Below are 25100 nucleotides of genomic sequence, written 5' to 3'. Positions count from 1 at the left end.
TGGGGTGTGAAGATAATTAAATTGGGTGTATTTGAATATAGTATTCCTAGATATCCTGCAAACGTGCTCTAAGGTTTGTTCTTTACCCCTCAACTCTCTGCCCAATGACCCCTCCCATCTGGTATGCAAGCACATGAGGTCAGTAGTGATCATTGGTAGAAACATAATGTAAATCCAGAGGATACATGTGCCTCCCCCACCAAAGGTGAGGAGGGTCTGTAATAGGTCATGTGTGCACAACCTCATAGTGTTTGGACCCCACAGTTGGAACAGTGCACTCCTTAATGCTGCATATGTGAGACATTGTGTCCCTAGCAGGCCCTTCTCCACCATCAATGCCTCCATGTTTTGGAGAGCTTCCTCGTCATAGAAGTCTCCAATTGTTTCTATTCCCACACTGTTTCAGTTCCGCAGTCTCATCTCAGTGAAGTAACCCCTCACCCTGCAGTAGGTCGCCCCACCACTGGCAGGGCTGCCGCATAAAGGGTGTGTTGCTTTGTTTTATTGACCACAGCTTTCCAGCTGTGAAGCACTACCACAAAGAGAGCAGATCTTCTCACCACTGTCAACCTTCGCTCCCAGCATTAGCGCAATTAGTGTCCTGTTGTGGAATGGCTTTCTGGCTTCTCTCATCTCCTCCACCTGAAGCCCCGCAAGCTACCAAGCCAGCCACTGCAGCTCCGTGGTGCACCCTAAATGCCTCAGATATACGTTGTCAAATTCAAGCTCTATCAGTGGCCCCGGGGTAAAAGAGAGAAACTTACTTATCCCGTCCCGGTCCTAGGTTCATAAATGCCATCACAGCTCTGAGGTACTCACAGTGTATAGTGTCAAAGCCTTTTTCATATCTACAGAAAGGACCATAGCCATACTTGGCTATTGTTCAGGAATTTCGTCCATCACTCTAAACAACTGTCTAATATTAAAGGAGATATTGCGCTGATGTATGAAGCCACACTGGTCTCGGTGGATCTATGTTGACAACTGTGTCTTCAGGCAGTTAGCTAGTATTTTGCTAAGGACCTTGTAGTCTAGATCTAGTATGTACAGATGCCTGTATGCGATTGCATCTTTGAGGTTTCAGGGTCAATATGGTTAAGGCTTTCCTTGTGTCCGGCAGCATGCCCCTCTCTAGAGCCACCATATACATTGAAGCTAGATGCTGTGCCAGTTGGTCCTGATAGGTGTGGTAGACCTCTACTAGCAGCTGTCTGTTCCCGGCATCTTGTCCCATGCCAGCTCTGAGATAGTCTCCTAAATTTCCACCTCCATAATCGTCTGTCTCCAGCCCTCACACGCCTGCGTGTCCAAATGGGTCAGCGGTCCCCCACTGAATAACATTTCTATCAGATTCCCTAAAATCAAAGGCAGCTTGCCATATAGTCCTTGATAATGTTGAATGAATACATAGTCTCGACAAAAAGGAGGGATCGGGAGAATTATAGGTCCAGTGTACGTACTCCCAATATGAATGAATACATAGGCCCTCATTACGACTTTGGTGGTCTTTTCACAAGACTGCCAAAGTCGTGGGCACCAGAAGACCGTCGTCATTGGCAATCTGAAGACCGCCATATTACGAGTTAAGTCGGATTTCTGCCTGTTTACGGGAGGAAATCCGACACCGTCTGCCTGGCCGAAGGCAGAAGAGAGTCTTTTCCACTGCCAGCACCACCACACTAATATGACTCCACACACCATATTACGATACCTAATACAGCGCAGCGGGTTCCTGAACAGTGGTGCAGGCGGTGGAGAACGCCGAGGCCCATCCCCTCCCAGACGACCACCTCACCGAGACCTTTAGATGGACCGTCCGAAAGGGGGTGTGTGTGTGCATGTGTGTGTGTATGTGTAACGGTATGGATATGCATGAGTGCGTGTGTGTGTGTGTGTTTGTATGCAGAGGGGTGAGGATATCTGAGTGTGTGTATGTGTGCAAATGGGGGTGTCTAAGTGCGTGTATGTATGCAAATGGGGGTGTCTGAGTGCGTGTATGTATGCGAATAGGGATGTCTGAGTGCGTGTTTGTGTGCAAATGGGGATGTCTGAGTGCGTGTATGTGAGCAAGCAGTTGGCAGTGTCTGGATGTATGCGTGCGGTTGGGGGGTGTCTGTGTGTGGATGAGTGGGGGGCATGTCTGCATGTCTGTGGATGGGAGGGGAGTGTCTGGGTATGGTTGGGGGGTGTCTGTGTGTGTGTGGATGGGTGCGGGTGTATGTCTGCATATGTGTCGATGGGTGGTGGGTTTGTTTCTGCATGTGTGTGGAGGGGTGGGGGGTGTCTGCATGTGTGTGGATGGGTGGGTGGTGTCTGCATGTGGGTGGATGGGTGGCAGGGTGTTTTCAGGTGTATGGAGGTGTGGGGGGTTGTATGCCGGTGACAGGAATGGGTATTCCTGTCGCCGTGTGCATTACTGCCAGGGTTTTCGTGGCAGGGTGACCACCTCGGAAAGCCTGGTGGATTGCCGAGTTGTAATACCGCAGGGGGTGTTACGGCTGCAGCCGGGCCAGAGGTGAGCACCTCCGACCTGGCGGTCCGACTGCCCTGTCTGTATTAGCGGCGCTGTGGCAGTTTGGGTTCGGCCAGTCTTGTAATACGGCGGTCTTCAATCCTGGGCCCTCAGCGGTAAGGTTAACGGTCAGTCAGGTTAATGTAAACCAATGTCAAAAACATGCTGGAAAGATACAAAATCATAGCAAGATAACTAAACCTCCCGAAAAGTTTAGGCGCATCAGCATAAGGCATACAAGAAGTTCAGTTACAACAATACAGAAAATTAACAATAAGATTTGGTGTTCAGAGAACAATCTTCAATTCTGTCTCCTAAACATAAGAAATGTCTAAAGTAATTTAGCTCAGGACCTAAATCAATCAAATTCTAAGTTGAGGGGAAATCACAAAAGGGAAAGCTAGGAAAAAGGAAAAAAAAACATGCTCATGCATATAGGGAAGGTGTCAGTTGTTCAGAAGCTAAGACAACAGTCTTCTTAAAGTGAGGAAAAATTGAGTGTTAGCCTAAGTCACACTTAGCAAAAGGGGACAGAATGAATGGGAAAGCATAGAGGTCTGTACCTCTTAAAGTCCAAAGGAGATCACCTGTCCGACAACCTGTGTGAGCACTAGTTAATATCACACAATTCCTTCTAAGTAACACCCCTTGTTCACACCATCCAGGACCCCATTGTCCTTATCCACTCTCATGTTGTAAGCTGCATCATCTATGGCTTCTCCCAGAACAGTCCTGAGAACTATGTTGTCCATCTCTAAATACAAACTGTCAGCTCACACTCTGTTTCTCCATGTTCCTCCATCAAGGCCCTTTTCTCAGGCTTACTATTGCTAATACAGTGTAACATCTATTCCTAAACTAACATTTCATGTGATCATTCCTGTAAAAAAAAAAAAGACATGCAAGCAGAAATGGAAACAGAGTTTCATGTCAAAAGAAATTTAAGCCTCGTCAGGGCAACTTAAATGTACAGTACAGTTGTACATACTTAAAATGTGTGTCATTGTGCCCATTTAACTTCAAATAAATGCAAATGTCAGTACATAATTTCAAATTAATTTCATATTACATCTTTAGTAAAAGCAATGCAATTTTGAATACACAAGTATAGATGCAACTTAGATTTACAATTTTAATTAAAACAGAAAACATTAGTGCACACGTTTACATAAATTCTTCTTGTTTCTAATATTAATACATTTCAGTAACGTGAGGATGTTTTTTGCCATCTCCAAACAATGCATGTCATTTAATAAGGTTAAGGCACACAGTATATTCGAATCTTTAGTTCTATAGTGAATGCACTTCATTATATGGCTCAAGTTCAACACTTTACATTGATAACGTTAGATCACACAGAATATGTAGTGCTAAGTGCACATATATATTGCGTATTGTGACGCATAGGGGTGAAGTCAAATTTACGCATCTCCAAAGCCATCTGAGGGGCACTAACGGGTCAGTAGGGAGCTTGGCTGTATTCTTAGGATTGAAAATAATTGACATATCATGCTAGAACAGGACAGTAGCTTCTGAGTAATTGGGGAAAGATCTCTGTCCCTGTACAAATGAAATAAATGAATCAATGTTTTACTAGTGCCAGCCTTGATGATAGTCTTGCAAGCAAATGCTGTTTAACACCAAAACATGTACAAGCATCTACTATATCACATTGTTTAAAAAAGAATTGTGATGCAGCTATTTTGTTATTATTCAACATCTTCAGTTAAATTCTAGTAACATAATGGAGACTCCCTCATTCCTCTTTCCTTGCATCTTTGCATCTTTGCTGTATTGCTTTTTTTGTTTTGTACCAATTGCCTTTTATAACACCATGCCCATTTCCTTTTCATAAAATAATTTGTTGTGCTCATTGTAATTTACCATTCCTTCGCCCAAACTGCAGAAGAAAACTGTAAAATCATTGCAGACATTTTTCGTTTTGTTTCAATATTGTATTATTTATTACTCATTGATTATTTGATTGCACTTATGGCCTGGACGGTCTGGATTGTAGTCACACCTGTTTGACTCATCGTTCTGTTTGGCTAGGGATCACTCTAGTGGCTGATTTATAAATCAATATGTTACATTATGAATTTAATCTTGATTTGCTATTTTCTACTCACTGAGTTAAGCCACAGAATTTAAATATACATGAATGTTAAAGCATTAACAAACTGTAATTTCTAACACTGTGTTTAAAATGAATTTCTTTCTTTTTCATTCAGACACTTGATGCTGGTAAACAACGACAGCTCAGGGTGTTTAGTTTAAATCCCAGTGAGAACTACATTGTACAGGTGCGCTGTAAATCTGACCATGGCTTTTGGAGCATGTGGAGTCCCGAAAGCTACATCCAGATTCCAGACAGTAAGTGCTCAATTGTTAGTAGCTTTACATCAGCAGTCACACACTGGCTACAAACTTGCTACTGGGGTGAATTCAACAATTATTTGACCAATCCTGAAAAAAGATGATGATCTGGAATACTCAAAGCAGCAGTAGTCATCTCATCTTTAGAAAACGATTATTGTAAATCACCTAACAATAGTTAATCAATCCCCAGAATTCAGTCTGTACCAAGACACTAGCAATTCTGAAAGTGAGTAATATAATTGATGACGTTCTTTCAGGTATGTGTCCAGACCTGGCTACACAAACCTAGAAGAAGCCATGGATGATCTCTTAAGATTCAGAGATGGAGAAGGAACAGCAGCATCCTTCTGTACCACTCAGTCTCTGACTAATATCAGGCATTACACAAGCAAGACTGGACGACCCGACCCTGAAATATATTTGCCCTTTAAATTCGACAATTCAGAATGGATTAGTCTAATTAGGGAACTCTTTATCCGTCCTTGCATGTTACTGGGCATGTAGAATGTCTTGCCAGTTAACACAGTTATTGGAGATTAAATATGTCTTGCATTGTTTTATTAGGTTTATCCATGTAAATTGTGTGTACACACAACATATCGTTATACAACTTTCAGTGTCAATGTTTTTTATTATGGTACAGCACTCATACAGAATAAACATTTTGGAAGGCTGTATCTTATTTAAAGGTATTAGTTATTTCTATAGTTGATAATAAAAAAAGTCAGTTATCTTTGTTTAAGGTCAGCCAACCATTGCCACTGAAAAGAAATATACATGACTGTTTCCATTTAAGTAACCCCCCCCCCCCAAAAAATAAAAAATAAACACCTCCTCCATTTCTTCGCTGGGCTTTTCCAAGCACACCAGTGGCCAAAACAGAAAGGTTCCTGCTTGCTTTGTAAGTAACTGTAATGAAGACCTAATCTGACAAAAATGTGTATTTTCAAGTAAAATCGAAGCTATACGTTAATGTATGCATAGCAGTACTGAACATACATGGGCCTCCTTCACAAAACATCTGGGCATAAAGTTGCAATTGAAGTACTATCATAGGGTTGAAGCAAATCTACAACTTTTTAGGAATTAATTGAGGACCATGTTCACAAAAGAGCAAAAAAAGTCCTAAATTTGATTCAATTTGTTACAGTTATGTTTTTCAGCGAATTACTTGTTTTAAGCATTTTGAAAGCAGTCCTGGAGAACTCCTGGAACACTCCAAAAGTTTCAGTTTCACAGAATTTCTCATGTGAGACTATTTACACATGTGGAAATGGAACAGTTGTCCATAAATGCATGTGAAGCAAATTATTTTTGCACTTGTAGACTTCTTTCTATGTTTCTCCATATGGAAATAGTTGCACTACTCCCATAAATATTGGGGTTATCCCCTTCTTATTTCAACCATGAGAACACAGTTTCTGCTACCTTTGACCATAGTAGATTTATGAGCATTTGCCAGACGTGGATCCCGCGCTCACTGTGCCACTGGATTCAAGCTATCCTGGCTGATGAAGGGTGATACCCTGAAACCAGTCCCAGGATGCTTGTTTCAGGTCCAGGGAGGACCTGGCCTGGCATTTCGGGCTGGACTGTTCCCATGGGAAACAAGGTCAAGACTGATTTGCATGTGGCTGGTTCCAAACTGGGGTGCCATGGTGAGCAAACTAATGGTGGATTAAACCCAGATTTGTGACTGTGGGTGAGTGTTTGAAAGGTTTCAGCACTCCATCATCCTTTTGTGTTTGTATGGGTGTTGTGTATGTTGTGTTGCCGTGTGACACATTCAGGTGAGTGTTGTTATTATGTGGCTGTTGTTGTTGTGATGTGCGTAGTTGTGCTTATGTGTGAGTGTGTTTGTGTAGCTGAGTGTGTAGTTGTGTTGTTTGTTGTGGTTGTGTCATGTCTGGGTGCAGTGTCAATGGTATGTGTTTTTTGTGGTATGGTTGTATGTCAATGTGTGTTTTCGGCATGTGTGGGTTGTGTTGTGTTGGAATTGTAATGGATGATGGTGTGAATGTGGCATGTTGTGTAGTGCAGGAGTACACATATGGCTAAGGTACAGTGTGTGTGCATCATTTACCTCTATTCCATAGCCCAATTGTCATTGTACGAAGTACACTGAGATCCGCTGCTGTGTCCCTCCGTCAGAAATCCGTCGGCATTCAATCCGCTTGCAGAACTGTAACTTCTGAATACGGCAGGCAAAACACAGTTGGCTTGATGGTCTTTTCGTGTCAACCGTCGACGCCTCTTTGCGGTAACACCGTCAAGATTTGAATCAGGCCCTCAGTCTCTGTTTAGGAGGTAATGCTGCTAAACCCACGTAGGTAGTCTCACGTGTAAGACCAGCCACTAAATGTGCTCACACTGAATTTCCAAAATACTAAAGAAATATGTGTGAGGATAAGATCCCACCATTCCTACATTTCGTGAATCAGAAATTGGATTTTGCCCTTGCAAATTTCCGAATTCTACAACTTAGAAGAGGAATATTGCCCTTGCAAATGCTGTTATTTAAGTAACATATGTAAACATAATTTTGTTTATAAGTGGTTTTATGTATGAGATCTACTTACAAATGTTTGAAGAAAAAACTCAAAGCAAATTTATGGGTGTTCATCACATTTCCTGATGGAACCGCACAAAAATGGTCACAAAATTCCCTAAGCACGTAAATTATTTAACAAAGAAATGTCACTGTACTGTTACAAAGTCTTTATGAACAAACCCATTTACAAAGGTAACATTTTCGCAATAAAATGTTCAACTCTGTCCGTTGTATTGTGTTTTGTGATTTTTCTAAATGCGTGCCCTAAGTGCTAAGTGGATCCATGTGAAATTAACAACCACAGAGGGACAAGTCGACCCCGCACCTCTCTCATCTACAGTGACATGATGCTGGTGACAAGAGTTTTTTAATGAGGCTTTTGTTTTGTATCATTCCACAAATTGTAAGCTCTGCATTTGGGGTGAAAGCATGTAGAATCCATAGAAAAGTAAATGCGTATTGTAAAGTTATTTTTGATATTTACTGCTTACACCAAGAAACGCTTTCTAGGAGGGAGTAATCAGTCTGATCCCTCTTCCTAAAGGTACGATTGAGAAGCCTTGTGAGGTTAGGGTTGGATTCACCTTAGGACCTGAAGTGCCTGGTGAAGCCTCAACTAGCTGCTAGATGGGAGCTTAAAGGCCACAGAGGTGCTCGCAGCTGCAGCAATATTGTCTGATTTGCAATCAGCAGAGGTTTCTTCTTGTTCTTTACTAATGTTTAGGCCCCTTTTGGTGATCGTTTATTATGGAGGTAAATTGTTATCCAGAGTATTAAAAAAAAATTTCAGCACCTTTGCCTGGTAAGGGCTAAGAACATGCATGTCAGGGTGAAAGGCTTCCTGTGCTTTTAGGGCTTGACTGTTTGGCCAACATTTTGCCACATGTGACTGACTTTAGCCTCTTTCCCGAAGGAAGTTGGGAATGGTCTTTCACTTTGTATTGCATTTCTGGCTTTTTTGTAGGCAGGCAGTAAACTCAGGTCCACACACATGGCACTACAAGTATTTTTCCTGTGCTTTCTCAGTCTAACAGTGATCACTAGGACAACCCGTTTTGTTCACTATTCTGTCATGTCCTGTTTGTGATTAGCTGTCATTAATGCCACTGTTTGGTGAACTTTCTCAAAATGTTTGAAACTCACGTAAATAAAACATTTGAGCATCACTCTAATGGTGCAGATAATCAGTATGTTCTCTCTCTTGTAGACTTTCCAAGAAAAGACATGACATTATGGATATCCATTGCGGTGTTATCATTTGTCATTTGTTTGACAATTATTTGGACAATGGCTCTTAAACGCTGGAGGTAAGTCCACAATTCGTGTGAAATTGTAGTAATGCTTATTACTGTTAGTTGTTTAGTGGTTGAGTCAGTAGGTAGGAATTGTGATTGTAGTGCTTTTTCAATCATTTTGAAATACTACCAATAATTAGCTCACAAGTCAGCATTCCCCTCATTCTCTAAGAAAGTTAAATCATCAAATTGTTGCAAGCTGCCCATTGCTATTTGAAACTGTTGAGAGCTGTCCATGACGACTTGAAACTTCTGAGGGCCCTTCAGAAATTACTGGAGGACGCAGCCTATCCCAGAAGCCATTCTGAACTCCAAATTAGATACATTCAGCTTGTATATGCACACTTTCCTAGCAGAACAGCTAGCTAGCATCGTCCTATGTGTAAATAGTTCCTTAGCCGCAATGCTCACATTTCCTCTTCAGCCTTCAAAGTTTTGACATCAGACCATATAATATTCTGCAAAAATACAACTTCCCAACTTCACGTGGAATGCAGATGTAAAACCCTTATGATGGGCATCTGTCTACACCCAGTTACAAACATATGACGATCCTTTCTCTTTGCTTGCAACCAGCCTGAACATGGAAAGGTAATTGCATGTCATAATCGAGATTAAAAACGATTTCCCCCAGAGCTCTGTCCTGCCCATTACAGACTCTGGTGGGGGCAGACGGTATGAAATTCACCACCAGGTGCTGACACCTCCCACCCTCGCCTCCGCATTGTTCATTTACATTAGCACATACACCTGGCAGATGAGTCCCAAAACCTTCCACTGTCGGCGCCGAATAAAAACAAAGGTCAGCTCAACAGAAGGGGTCTTTCCGCCTCCTCCATCAAGCAAAATATTTGGGCCAGGCAAAAGTAAAGCTGAGGGCAGAAGAATGGGCAACTCTTCTCGTTTCGCAACTACAAAATGAGTCCGATTACTGTGTCTATGTCCTCTCTGCTCTGGCAATGCAGTCCATAGCAAAGTATTATGCAGTCAATAAAAATGGCAACAGAGGGTGTTGGCAACCCTTGTTCTCTAGTACACCCTCAGGTTTCCTGTCCCAGAACTTTATTAATACTTTCTAGAGAGTAAAGTTGGGCAAAGCAAACAACAAAGTTAGGCAATCCTTTTCTATTGACTTTTAAAAACTTAACACAAATAAGGTAAGATTTCATTTTGTGGCTGTTTTTATGAAAAGTTTGAAATATGCTTGACTATCTTTCCAAGTGTTCTTATCACTGTGTTTTATATATCTTTTTAGCATGCTGACTTGCATCCTGCCGCCTGTCCCAGGGCCCAAAATAATGGGCTTTGATAAGCAGTTACTTAAGGTAAGTACTGGAAGCTGAATGGGAATACTGATGTATTAGCATACTAAATGGGCCTTTTTTGCAGCATGTTTGGGGTGTGGGAAGGCATAAACTAAACGCTCAAGATCCATTCGTGTTAGGGCGTCAAAGGAAAACCTGTTGTTTAAAAAAAATAAAAAATAAAATAAGTGAAAGTTCTAATAGCAGTGACATCCTTGCTTGCGTACTGATTTGTAGTATTTCTCAAAAAATGTGGCAGTGTGAGGTTTTGATGCCTACTTCAGGAAAATGCTTGTGGTTTTCTCGCTACACCTGCACGTGAGCATTTCCACTAGCTTAATTTTACTTGGTGTAAAGTTAACCCTGCTGAAATGCCATTTTATTTTTGTATTTTGTTCTCCACAGGGAAAATATATTTCCCCACAAACAAATTACTTTGTCTATCCTGCCCCACAACAATTGCGGGGTTGATCCCAACTATTTTACTCTGGCAAGGGATTTGCTCTTGTTCTCGACAGGAGTAAATCTGTTCCTATAACCAGGATGTTTCTAGTATATTTACAAAGGGATCAGATTGAGAGAGATTTAGTGATTAAATGGTACATGATGTGTGTTGTAAAATAGGAAGTTTGATATTGGCCGAAAAATCCATAGTGAGGACACATTGTGAGGTGACTGTGAGCTGATGAGTAGTAGACTTGAAGTCTACAATCAAGAAAGCAAGAAGAATGCAATAGTTAAAATGTAGTAACTCTCTTCTTGCTTCTGGTCCAAGCATGACATTGAGTACCTATACGTTGTGGTTGCCTCATTGAATCCGCAGCACTTTGATCCCCCTCCTTGTTATATATGCACAATAGAAAAACTTAATTGATAATTAGTTTGTACATCATCACACTATTATCTCAGTGCCTTTAAGTCAATGTGACGTTTACTCTTTTGTTTCTTCTTATTAGACAGGAAAATCGGAAGAGTTGTTAAGTGCCCTGGGCTGTCAAGGTTTTCCACCAACATCAGACTGTGCCGATCTTCTGGTGGAATTTCTCGAGGTAGATGACAGTAAGGAGCAGCTGATCTCGAGTCATGACAAAGGGCACCCCAACCAGGCAACAAAGTCACCCCATGCTGAAACAGACAATGATTCAGGAAGAGGGAGCTGCGACAGTCCGACCGCAATCTCAGAGAGATGCAAAGACTCCAGAATCTCTTCGGCAGATTTTGAAACCGATGTTGTTGGTGAATTGAAAGGAAATGCTGCACAACAAAGTACCATGAATTGGGAAAATCAGTGTCCAGTGTCTGATAAACAGTTGCCTAACCCAAGTGATGGAAAACCAAATCCTTGGCCTGAAGGAGGAACAGTCAATAACCAGACTCCTACATCTTCTTACCACCACATTACTGAAGTTTGTAAGTTGGCACTTGGTGCCATGAATGCAAATATGTCCTCACTTTTAATGACCAATGAGGACAAAAAACAGCCAAGATACTTTAAAACCATTGAGACGATTAGTGAGGAGAGCACGGGGAAGCAAAACGAACTAGACTACATGCACTCCAGAGATTTTGACCAGGACACAATGTGGCTGTTGCCCAACGTGAAGGCATCTTTCATGTCCCCAAAGACAATGGATTATGTGGAAGTTCAGAAAGTTAACCAAAACAGTGCACTTGCGCTGATACCAAAACAGAAGGAAAGCCATGGAAGAAGGGAACTATATCCTTCTACGGGTCCGAGCAAGGAATATACCAAGGTGGCGCGAGTGGAGGATAATAATGTCCTAGTACTAATGCAGGACTCAGGATCTCAGAGCACTCCTGTGCTCCGAGAACCATTCAAAGATTATTCTCAGATCCTCCAACCACACCAGGCTGACAATGTGGGTAAATTCAACACAGGTAGTCAAAATGAGAGCAAGGTCCAGGTGGGCACACTGGGTTACATGGATCCAAGTGCCCTGGCTCCCTTGTTTAGTTAAATGAAAGTTTGATCATTATGAGTTCTTGTTCGGTTAATGCCACAGAGTACATAAGATGTGGTCAAAGACTCGAAAAAGCCTAAAGCTTAGTAGCATTCACCTCTTTTATGCTTTTTGTTCAATCAGTTATGTAGTTCTAAGAGCTAATGGCAGAACAAATGATATTGTTTTATAGTATTTGTGATCTTTGCTGGCACCTTTCTTGCTCACAGGTACGGAAATGCCATGTAAGTGTGGAGAATATGCACTTGGTCGAATTCTTGGAAGACGGCAAATGTGCATTGTGGTAAAGGGGCCTGGCTTGAATTTGGTATATCAAAGAAAAGGCCAAAACAAATTGTTAACAAAGTCATAATATGTCAGAGGATTTTATGAGACATTGTAAAAAAAACAACTGTATTTGCAAACGTTTTCTTCCCATACTGATTTTGTTTGGACTGACAGATGCAGCAAAACAACATGTAAAGCTCTGTTTGAGTCCTGCACCTGGCAAACCAACATAGTTCACTTGCTGTTTGGTCAACTAAGAAATTGTTATCAAAAACAAATAGAAAGTGCAGCAGGGTAAACAGTGATTAGCACAGATCGTTTCTAATGTGCTCGATCAGTGTCGATTAGCTTTTACTTCCTAAGGCAAGGTATGTGGGTGAATCCATGTCACTGGATGGTTTACCAATTGAAGTATTGCGCTGCGATTTAGAGAGTCCTCGCTTTCTAGCTAAAAAGAACAAGCCCTAGAGAAAAGGGTTGTTTGGGTGGACTTTTCTAAAGATGATACAGCTGACTCCCAACTCGGCTGATTGCTTACTGCTCATTCAGATATATGAATCAAAAGCAGTTTGACTCCTTATACATTAAATGGCGAGTGCTGTAGACGTCGAGTGGTATGCTGGCTCCAGTACCTTTAATGCAGTGGCACCGATGCCTCGCCGCAAGAATTGAATAATTGTACCATTTATTTCTTAGCAAGATTGAAATACATTTTTATATAGCAAAGATTGCCTGTCTCTGCAGGATTCTCTGTACTGTCCCTTTTTCTGTATCAAGCAGTAACTATTCTACTAAGCAGCCACCAACAGCTTGCCCATTTTAACAAGTACATGCATTATGAAGCCAAGCCTGTCCAGATAGGGGCACATTGCTGAGTTCATAATCTTCAATATCATAGTAATTCAGAGGCAAAATGTGTGCATCATTTTCCTTGTCCACTGAGCATGTTTACGGACGAGGGATGCTTGCGTATTGCTGTGTTTATGCCTCAGTCTTGCTGCTTGCTCAGCCTGTGATCCTGTCAGCTGCTTACATGTATATGTACAGAATTCTAGTAGATAAGGACTTCAAATCTCAATCTTTGTACCTACTGTATCAGGTAGATCCTGTTTAACATGCAGCTCCATCACACTACAATTAAATCTCTAGGCGTCGCCTGGGAATTTGTTAAATTATATTGTGAAAATGTTTCTCTATAAGCTGTTTCCAGTGGCCCAAGTTCTTAATTCTTTGCTCTGCTGAAACACACTGTGATCTACAGTATCACTACACCTGTATTTTTCTTTTTTTAAAAACCTATATCATAATTTCCTTCACCTGCCTCATTGTTAGACTTTACTTTTGGAGGTAGCTGTCAGAATGAAATTGAATTCCTGGGCTTCTCTGCCTTGTACGTCTTACTGTCCTACTCGCTGAGATGTTGCTTCTTTTAAAATAAAGTGTCAATCCTAGAACCACTAATGTTTCATAAAATAATAGTAATAAGAATCCTTTTAACAGAAAGAGGTAGAAGAAGACAATTTTTTAACACCTGAGAGAGTGATTTGTTCACTGTTATACCAAAGGCCAAAGACTTTCTAAGGAGTAGAATCTATGTGGGTGCCCTATTTCAAATTTTATGGATACAGGCATCAGGTACAGGGCCAAGTGCACAGTAGCCTTCCCTTGACACCCCAAGCAATGTGCAGCACAATGGAAACACCCTAGAAGAGGAAGAGAATGTTTTTACCAAAAAGGAAGATCATCTTGCATGCCATCTCTTTATGCATTCACCTTTAATGATAAATAGACAGAAAATGTCCACTCAGTGGTTTGCCCCTCATTTTTTGCACATAAACCCACAACCTCTTGCAGGTTCTAATGCCTGAAATCATGTAAAAGGGCAGGGAACACATTCAACTAATGACTATTGTTTAGCTTTGACACACATGGATCTAGGTTGTGAAGGTCACAACTTTATGGAGGTTTCCCATTGCCTCAGTTGCTACGAGTTCTTAGGTTCTACATGGTCTCTAACTTTCTCTTTATTTCAAACAGCATTCTGAATAACTTACTAAGTACAGCGGTTATCCAGAAGAGCCAGGTCCATGCCAGACATATTGTAGAATCGTTGCCTATATAGAAGGTTCTCAATAGATAATCCAAAAAACATGGCTTAGGTTCAGCACTGGTGAGCCAAGGTTGAGCACCTGTTGTCTAGTTTTCACTTTCATCAGGGCCAACATTTTATATTCCTATACAGTAATATATAAAACCAATAAAAAAATATGACATGAGGACTTGCAAAAACCCTTTTCACTACTATTCAAACCCAACAGAGGATCATATGCATCGGCCGCCATGTTTGCAAGCAGTGCACTTAAGCCAATCCCTGAAGTCCCCAGTGAAGTGAGGAGCAGGAGATACTTGTTTGCAAATCAAAGTTCAATGTGGTAATCACTGAAATAAACTTATGATCATTATTAGTACGCAGAATTTATTTGTACACGACGAAGGAAAAACTGTGCCACACCTTGGAATAAGTTAAAAATGTTGTATTTTTGCTAACCCTACAGACCAAATGAGTTGAACAGTAGAGGGATGATACAAACATTGCATAAGAACTCTCAGGAGTAGTTTGTAGCACCACACTTATAACCTAGTCACATAAATTCACGCTAACCAAGGTGTATACCTATGATGGGCATAGATGTACTCATTTTGTTACAAAACTGACAGGCTTACGTGCGGAGAAACTGAGGACATCCAGTTACAAAGCGTTCTTCCACAAGTTAATGTGACTTCTTGAAATCCAGGGCAATTCACAATTAAAAACATTCTGGTGTCTGTCCGTCAGTCTTTATCTTACACATCACGACTGTCTTCAGAACATAAACTCATCAGAGGTAGGGTTCATTTGCACATTTAATTTATTTTTTCCTTCTCGTGGAATATACGTTTCCGTATGGTGAAGTAAATTTCCCTACAGTTTCTGAAAAGACACGTTTGTGGGGGATATGTTGTAGAAAAAGGCTTTGCCATTGATTTGAAGATCCTCAGACTTTGTGAGCAACCACAACATTGCCATGGGTTTTCCCATGCTCACCCATTATTCTGCCTACAGCTCAAACTTGCTAATATAAAATATGACCACTTGTCCTCAGTAATAAGCACCATCCCTGTCCGCAAAGATCTGTGGTACTTGATTCTGTGAGTTGCTATCTGTAATTTGAGGCTGCAGATGCCACATGTAAACTAATTTGAACACCTAATTTAAGGAACCTTTCTCATAGCGTTGTACGTATGGTCCCTGTATGTTTTTAAAATTAAATCATGTTTGTTTCATGATTGAATTTTTTTCTTACTGTGGAGTTGAAGTAGTGGAGTTGGAATGTGTTTTCCTGAAATCTCCGTTAAACTACAACCGTTAAAACATTCACCTACATAATATCATTACTCATCAGTATTGTATCAGTACATCATTGTCTTGGGTATAAATTGGTCTTCAGAAACACTAAGATTGAGTTGTTCCATTTATTATATTACTTTTTTAATCTGCCAGCTCATAATTGTCATTTGAGTAATCTCATATTAAAAGTCTTGGTGCAGCTCTGCTGTAAACCTAGTTCTAGTTTCAAGTTAGATCTGAGATGTTTTTCTGTATTGCAACAAATACATTCTTCAAAACCCACCCCAAGACAGAAGCGGCAATTTAACTCAGTTTCAGGCTACATTACACTATTTTCTTATTGTGATTCATGTGTTGTAAGTTTCTGTCTCTATAATTAGCCTATTACAGGCAGTTATGAGCACTAGAACGGAAGTGGAACTAGCTATCTGATTTACAGAAATATGTTTGTTTATATAAATTATTGTGGTTTGTTTACTATAATTCTCGTGAATAGCTGCTTTTTACTAAACTAGTTTCTATGAATTTGATCAAGTTGCTTATCAGGTCCTCTCCCATTCTTTCCTGAATTTCAAGGCTACGCTCAGGGTTCCTCAGTCACTATTTTGAGTGAGGTGTCTATAGTATAATACATAAGAAGAAAACTATGACTACAAAACATTGTCTATGCTCTTAAATTAAGACTGCTACCATTTTGTGCATCCAACAGTATATATAGGTAAGAGTTTAGGTCAATCAGTATGATCCACAATAATTTTCTTTTGGGTTTTATTGTAGGCTCAACAGTTAGGAGAAGCTTTCTCAGGCTCCTTTACACCATTTGAGACGGATATAATTTTGGTACAGATGAGCTTCATTGACCTTGTCTGCGTTCATCTTTTTTTTTTTTATTAAGATGGTGATGCAATTATAGTAACGCTAAACAATAATGGTATCGCTTGTTAATGTTCTTTAGACAAGATGAGCCCTTGTGAATACAGGTTCCAAACGGAAACCTGATGCACAAGAATACACTCTATAGCTACCTTACACAAACACTAGGAGCACTTTCTGATAGGCTGCCTTACTGTACATAGCCCAACACAGTACTTTAGTATGTGCACACTCATATGTATAACAATGTATTTTTTATTAATATTTTTCTATCACTAGCTAAAACCAACTATTTTCTAAGTCCCAATATCAGGTTTCCGATGCAGCTTCACAACTGCCATCGGCTCATATGTATGCATATTATGCCATATGCATCTAGGAATGTTGCCATGCTTCTTAAGAAAGCTTATATTTCCACAGACACTAAATATTTTCAGCAACTCCTACCAGTCGTGTGTGTAACACGTAGCATCGTAGAGACTTCAGTTAACAGACATGTTTTACGGATGACTATAATGCTCTTACATTTGTATGGTCACAGCCAGATTCTCCTGAAGATGTCTGGTGAGTGGAATCCACTTAGTAAAACGTGGTAGCATTATGGCTGAAAAACATACCTCAGCTAATATGACACAGAGTTTTAATGGTTGCAATGTCCACATTATATGATTTCCTACAGTAAACCATGTGATCATTGGTAGCTACTAATGTTGTAGTCTATGAGGGTGGCTAAGACCTGCTTGAACTGTGACCTAAAACACTAAGGAAATATTTGTGTTAATGTATGCGTTAATATGTGCCAATATGTTTTGCTGACCACTTGTTGCCCATGTGTATGGTGGTATTTCATTTGTAAGTCAAGTAGATGTTTCTTGCTTTGCATACGGCCTGGGTGTTCAATTTGCTAAATGCTAAGATGAGCATTTTCTCTTTCATCTAGTTGTCCATCAAGATTTTAGCATCTTGCTCCCACAGAGTATGCACTACTAGCTTATAATGTGTAGACATTGAATTAAGTACAAATATAAATCTGTTGTCCTAGTAAAAGGTAAACACAAGTATTTTAAGCAAGCTCCGAAAGTACGTTGCAATGTTAAAATGTATATAATGTATAGCTTTAAGTTATGGTTCTTTGTGCCATGATAACCAAACACATATATCAATATGTTTGCTCTGAAGGAAGCATACCTTCATTATGCTAATTTTTGGCCAAGAAATTACTTCATCAGACTCATAATGAAGATTTTGTAAAACAAAAATAAAAATATATGACAGGACAACAATACGGGGTTACTCATAGAAATCTATAATGGTTCTTCCTGTACGGTTCCTCTGTGCCTTTTAAAAAATATTCCTTCCAGTGCATCTTAAAGTGAACTATTGGTCATGAATGCTCGCAAGTAAAAACATCTATAGCTTCATTAAGGTTTTGATTTGTCATTTTGTTTGGTTGATTGCTATTTATTTTATTAGGTCTAGCCATGCTCTGTTGTTAGCTGGCCTTTCAAGAATGATCTGTGAACAAAATAGTGTTCTGCAGGGCTAATATTCCTTTGAAGAAAACAAACTAATGATGTAGTCCTTCTCAAGAATACAAATCTGCTGTTTCAACTCTCACTAAAAGGAGCTGGATGGATCTTTGCCAAAGAGATGGGTTAGTGAGTCTCTTGAATGAATTCAGTACGTGTAAGGATTAAGTATCCAGCATTCTGCTTCTTATTTGCATGTTTCTTGGGTTGTTGCAGTTACGCTGTGTCACAAGCATTATCTGATATTGATTGACTGATGTTTGGCTGCAAGTGTTAGGAGTCTTTGCCCAATTAATAATCAACAAAATACCAATTTGACTCTCTTTATATCTTTTGGAAATTATCTGCAGATACATATTGTTTTATTATGCTTTCAATGCCTCATCTGTTTATCAGTTTATTTTTTTAGCTGCCTGGAAGGGCTTCTTTAACTACATTCCATCTTAACACTGACAGCACTTACTCTTCCCTAAAAGCTTAACTTCAAGGTGCTCACAAATATTGATCTAATTTCCCACATTATACAAAAAACAGACTAGTGTTTGTTTGAGTCACTTTGAAATGCATTCTCCGCCAGCTGTTCTGGTGTTCAACTTTAGCCTCCATAAGGTTTGAACCTTCCAATTCACTATGCCTGGTACCTGATTATAATAGATTGGGCTATGAGCTTTAGGTCGTCGACTCTGACTAGGATCCCCATGTTGATACTCTCCATTTCAGACAAATATATCACACTCAGTCCTTTATGGGTATTGGCCTTACTTGCTAACTTTAGAACTTTGTTCATTCAAAATGAACTTTCAACATTGCGAACAGTCCCCTTGTAATCTATAGAAACTCTCCTTAATTTTTCAGCCCCTTTAAAACTTTGCTAAATTATTTTGTCTTCTTCCAGTTGTGCAGTTCTGTTAAGCATGTTGGATAAGCTGTTCTGTTAGACTTGAAGCTGGAAAGAAAAACAATTACTTGTTAAGTAATATCCAGTCTTATTATTATTCGAACAATTCGTTGCCAGAGGGGATGTGTTTTTATGTGAAAGAATGCTCTTTTAATTCATCAGTATGCTTCCTCTGCTCTGACAGAAAGACTCCATCAATAATTACTTAATTCACGATAGATATTGAGTATTGCTCAAAGTTGAAGACATTCAATAGATTGCATGGGCAAGTTATAATATGATAATCATATACATGCTTTACCTGCCTCTCTTAAAATAAGAAATTTGTATCATAACATATCTTTCTAGGAAGCTTATTAGAGTAGTCTGCTTTTGTGTTCCTTTTCCCACTCCCCCCTTCAACCAACAATTAGGTAATTACAGGCAAATCCTATCTCTGAATGGCTCATCTGTTGCTTTAGCTAGAACTGGGAGTGAAAGAGGATACTCGTTGGTATTAAGAACTGTAAAATAGAAATTAAGATCATTCAGTTGAGACTCAAGATGCCCAACAGGGGTGTGGAATTTATTCAAATATTTACCTGTCCATGGGACAGGTTGCTTCTTAAATCTACTTGTGCTGTAAAAAAATCTACTTGTCCTTTTGGTGCCATGTAGTGCGGTGAATTCATGTCAGAAATATCATTATGTAAGAGCTCTGATAATAGCCTCTCTGATTATGCCAGGGATTCTACTATAGTTGGGCTTGGAAACATGCAATTTCCTTCTTTTGCCATCTTTCTTCAGGTCTATATACTGGGGCTGGAAGAAGCAGTAAGCAATAGTTCCAGGGCTGGAAGGCCTTTGAGTCTGCAAACATATTAACTTGTATGTTTTAAGGATTTTCACCAGCTCTTCTCTAATCTTTTCCCATAATGAGAAAGATTGGCAATGTACTCCTGACAATGGCAGAAATAGATATTTCTCCCAGGGATGGGGAAAAAAGCAGTTGGAGGGAAATTGAACTTGTAAACGCTCAGTAGATTTTCACATGAGCAAATCTACCATGCATATTTGCTCATGCTAAAATACAGTTCACACATATTTTCTAGAAGTACGATTTCCGGGTCTACTTCTGAAAGCTCTGGTGAATTAATGAAAGCCACTAATTCAAAGACATTTACCATGGGTGCACTTTTGTGACTTTCTTTAAGAATTAGGTCCCTAATTAGATCTGGCGTTAACAAAGATATTTTCTTTTGATCAAACTTCTATTTCTCTCTCTAACTGTCGGCTGGCTTTACTGTGAGTGATCACATTCTGCTCTTCCACAAGGAGCATATTGGCACACAAAGTAGTTTTGTTCAGTGCCAGGAACTATTATGGCAATCAGTGGCGTAACAAAGCTGGAGGGGTCCCCTGCAAAGAACATGGAGTGCCTACCCCCGCTTCCCCTGCCCTGCTCCCTCTTGCCCCCGCTCCTGCCCCTCCCCCACCGCCCGACTCACTCAGGGCAGGTGCTGACAGTGTTTATTACAGTGGTGAAGGCCTGGCAACTTCCACAACAATAAAGTGTTACAAAAGTCATGTCAAAATAAGACATGCATTGACAAAACCAAAAGACTCACAAAAAAAAAGTTGTTACATCGGTTGTATTTGCCAGTGCTTGTTTATTTCCATGCTTTCCATAATCGTGTTGAAAATGGTTACACTGATTTTCCATTACGAATATTTTTGGGAAATACCAACATGCATCAACACATTTCACTAAATGACGGTTCAAAGAAATACCACCTAAAATTTCATAGTAGTGAAACTTTTTTATTGACTACTTATAAAAAATTCAGAACATTTTTTTTTAAAGCAAATAATCATCACTCTTGCTTACAAGCTTCTGCAAATAACTGCAGATATTTTCATCTAATCAGAGAGCATTCTGGGAGGATTATACTTAGCCTCATATTGTTAAACGTTTCAAACATGTTTGTAGACTTTTTTTTTCTTTTAGTGCAAGCGTAATTCATCCTTTCTGATTGGCATGATGCCAGCCAGAGTGCATAATTGTGCCCTGTTAGTGCCTGTGTTTGAATGTTTAACTCTGTTTCTTTTAATACAAGCCAATGCTTTTGAAACCATCAAATAACACAGTCCAATTGCCCGACTAACATGACCCCAGAAACAGAGTAAGGCGGTATACATATATGGAAGTTTGGCCTTGGCCTCTGATACATTTAAGTCATGTTCCATGGCAAGGGTAGGGTGCCAAATGCATAAAGAACCATTAGTCAAGCAGCAAATGTTGTTTCATTACGCAGTGAAGCTAAGAGTCAGCATCTATGGAGGCAAACATGCTTGTATAGTATTAAATGGTTATGCTGCATTGCTGTGGGGAAAGGATTTTAGGCATGTATGTTAGTATATTCTTTATTGAGTATATTAAAAATTAAACACAAATCAGGACATACCACATATAAAATACAGTTAATACACAGAACAACATAAAAGTAGCAATTATTCCAGTTTACATCATTACAATTATGAACCATTCTTTACACTTTTTAGTGGTGTATTCCTTGCTTTGAATTGCCATTCAAGCAGAACAACATTGCTCCCCATAGTTTTGTCCGACTTTTTTTTTTAAAGTGCTATTTGAATTGTTTTCCTCAACTTAATCAATTCTGGACCTAAGCATATTAGTTTCATCGTCCTAAGCACAAAAAGACACTTTTCTGATCATATCTAGCTCAAACTAAATACATTCAAATTGTAAAATAGCAATATATAAAACACTTAATTTTACAAAATCTATTTTCATTCTTGCCTCCAAGTTCGAATCTAAATAGGGTTGTAATAGTATATGCATGATGTACTTAGGTCACATTTATTTTAAACAATACTTTTAGATCATTAAAATGAGGCATTTTTATTTTAATTTTCAAAATATGGACTTTCCATAGATAATTTGTCTAGTGACTCAAAAATCACTTTGTTTAAGTGGCTTACAATAAATGACTGAGGGACAGATGTACAAAAATGCTATTTTGCATTTCTTAAATAGCGACCCCATAGAAATGGCTATTTAAGAAATGCAAGATGCAATATACTAAGATACCAATTTACTAATTTAAAATTGCCTAAGAGCATGTGTGTGCTCTATTGGAATAAAAAAAAAGCCCTTTGGGGTGCTTTTTGGAAATTGCACCTGGTTACCATCGACTTCAGGTCAATGGTAACTGCATCTCCTAAATGCCCAAGTCGCATTTGGGAAATGCGTGGTACATTAGACTAGGAACTGCAAATAGGAAATGCCTATTTGCCATAGCCCAAATTAAAGTCTAATCCTGCAAACAGGTGTTACATTACTATGAATAAAAGACAGTGTATGCAGCTTATAAAACTTTTTTTTGTCTAATACCACAGTTGTTTCCACAATGTACCAAGGATCTATATAGCAGAGTGTGAACTAATCTGGAGTTTGAAGCTGTTAAGGGTGGCCTCATTGCTCTCCCCTGGTAGTTGTTTGAAAGTGGTAAGGTAAATTTATATAATTCCCAAACATCTGGGTTTTACATTTAAAATAAGGTCTTTCCAATTTAATTTGCTGTTAGCTGTGGCACTTAAAGATGGATAAGTATGCATTTAAGTGATAGGGGAAGAATTAACCACCCATTTAAATGTCTTTTTGTTACATATAAAAAGAACATTCTATTCATGTAAGGTATTTCATTGTCTGCGAAGACCAGTTTTAGTTGTGTTGTAGAATAAAGAATTAGGTCATCAAGTTAGTCATTATAACAAATGAATAACTTGAACCCTGCAAAGCTTCAGCACAAATCATTGTTTTGATCAAGAAAGTTTGAGATTTCAGGGATTTCAAGAAAAAACAAGGGAGCTAAAATGCATCTCTATTTCAGTCTGTTTTCTGTATTCGTTCAAGCTGTGACTACCCGTCATTAGATTGTTAACCTGGACTCAGGTTTTTGAGTGCAGCTCAGTTAAAAAGCGGAGTAAAATAGGATCAATCCCAAAAGCATACAGTATTACCACAGATAGTTCCCATCAACTTTTCCAAAATGTTGTGGAGTAGTGAAAATGACATACAGAAAGCTTATAACCTTTACATTCCAGTGTTTTTGGACATGATGTTGTCTGTCAAACAATTAGCTGTGAGGCCCGTTTACAAAAAGTGTAGTAGTTTGCTGTACAACAGGCATGTACTTAAGGTGATTCAAAGAAAGCAACAGTTTGCTCAAATGATATACCATTCACTAAAAGAAATACAGACACGTGCATCAGTTGTATTGTTCAAATATGTCCCCAAACACGATGCCACTACTGTTTTCAGTTTTGTGCACATCACATGTTTTTCTTTTTCCTTGCACACATTTCCAGGGTCGTCTTCATGCACTACAGAAAACCACAATTAATACGTAACATGTAGTACTTCCATTTAAAAATGATTAATTAAAAAAACTGAGCATTCTAGTAATATCACAGATATCACAAACTGTAAGTATTAATGTGCTCTCCCATTATAAACATTCACAGCACCAGTGGTGGTTTCTCCAGGAGGGTGGGGCAAGCGTGTCAACCCCTCCGCCTTTTGTGACCCACAGGTGAAAAACATAAAACAGTAATGAAATTATTTCATTGCCATTTTATTTTTGCCCGGATGTGCATGCTGCAGTGCCCCTGAGACAAAAGACATGTGAGGCATGTTCTCTGCTGCCAATTTTATTATGGCTGTTTTATTATGGGCTTTTGGAGGGAGAGGTTATTTTATTTTGAGCTTTTGGAGGGAGGGGTGTTTTATTAAGGGCTTTTGGAGGCAGTTTTTTCTTTTTCTTTTTTGGGTAGCGGAGGAGCACTTCACTTTTCCCAAAGTAGTCGGGCACTTCACTCGCCCCACCACTTTTTAAGGTTACCAATCACCCCTGCACAGCACATGACTAATTTTACCATTGTTGCATTGTTGCTCTCCCTTTGATCTCTGAATATATATTGCACGCAGAATATACTGCCCTGTAAACAGTGTCTTTCCCTAGTCCTAAAATAAAACTATGCATGAAGATGTTCAAATAGAATATATTTTAGAGATAATACAAGGTGGTTCCAGGTTATACTTCCTGTTGAGTTACCACATTTTGCTTGTGTGTTCCTCATTTTCATGTTGAAATGCCAGCTGGACCTTGACTTTTTACAGTGACAGGAGACAAAAAGTGCCCTTAATGAAACACAGAGATTGAGCAGTCACATCGCAAAGGCGGTTTCCCTTGATTCAGATAGTGCATTGTGTGACCAAAGGTGCACTAACCTTACATCAACTGCAGTACTATTATTAAAAGTAAAGCAGTAAAGTGCCACATTTGCCATGAACATGAGCGCGAAGGAGAGACACAAAAGTAAAAAGAGGTTCACTCGCAGTCAAAAGTATCAGCAAATGTGCAGTTATCCATGTAACAGGGTCAGTGGCCAAGGAGCTAACAAACCTGCCCCAAGGATGGACAAACTTAACGCATTTACTAATGATAACAAAGTATTTTTGAAGAGCAAGCCCACAAACGAGTGACAGTGATAGGGGTGCGGTGGGCATGGTTAAAATCTCAGAGATAAATTACAACAGGCCAGAGCGCTTGCATGCTCGACCTAAAAAAGAGTTCTCAACATGAGAGTCATTGATTACCTTTTACTGGAAAAATTTCATTTTAAATCAATGTTATGTTCTTTTGAAATGGATAGAAGATAGTCTGTATACAATCTGGTAAAATGTTTTTATGCTTTCAATTATTCAATTATTCACTATTATGCTAACAGTTGAGTTGCTTCTGAAATTATATTTTAGTAATAGTAGGGACTGTAGATGCCACATATTGTCAGAACCTAGTTGCTTCAGTGGAGTAATCATTTTAGGACGGGCTTGTGTAGCGTAATTGTTTAGAGTGTGATGTTGGAAGATGGCAAGTAACCTCAGTCATCCAGCTGAAAAACAAAAACTTAAAAGTCAAAAAATATGTTTTGTGGTGCTGCTGTGAGAAATAGATTGTTTTATTTGATTGCAACACATCATTAAAATACCAGACTCTTTTACCTGACTTAAGCAGTAAACTCACAGTAACTTTGGACATTATATCACATAACAGAAA

At 39.4% G+C, this 25100-nt stretch overlaps 1 protein-coding gene across 4 annotated transcripts in view; it reads left to right on the top strand.

Moving 5' to 3' along the window:
- Nucleotides 1-17972, top strand: part of PRLR (prolactin receptor) — a 450951-nt gene extending 432979 nt beyond the window's left edge. For all 4 annotated transcript variants that reach the window (XM_069220785.1, XM_069220793.1, XM_069220799.1 and 1 more), the window contains 4 exons: nt 4744-4885; nt 8650-8749; nt 9993-10062; nt 10998-17972. In XM_069220785.1, the coding sequence (XP_069076886.1) occupies nt 4744-4885; nt 8650-8749; nt 9993-10062; nt 10998-12020 (1335 nt within the window). In that variant the 3' untranslated portion in view covers nt 12021-17972. The remainder of the gene's footprint in view (nt 1-4743; nt 4886-8649; nt 8750-9992; nt 10063-10997) is intronic.
- Nucleotides 17973-25100: the final 7128 nt, after the last annotated feature.

The sequence above is a fragment of the Pleurodeles waltl genome, chromosome 1_1 (assembly GCF_031143425.1).
Source record: "Pleurodeles waltl isolate 20211129_DDA chromosome 1_1, aPleWal1.hap1.20221129, whole genome shotgun sequence".
Lineage (NCBI taxonomy): Eukaryota > Metazoa > Chordata > Amphibia > Caudata > Salamandridae > Pleurodeles > Pleurodeles waltl.
The sequence above is the reverse complement of the archived record's forward strand: the minus strand, read 5'-3'. Positions and strand labels throughout refer to the sequence as shown.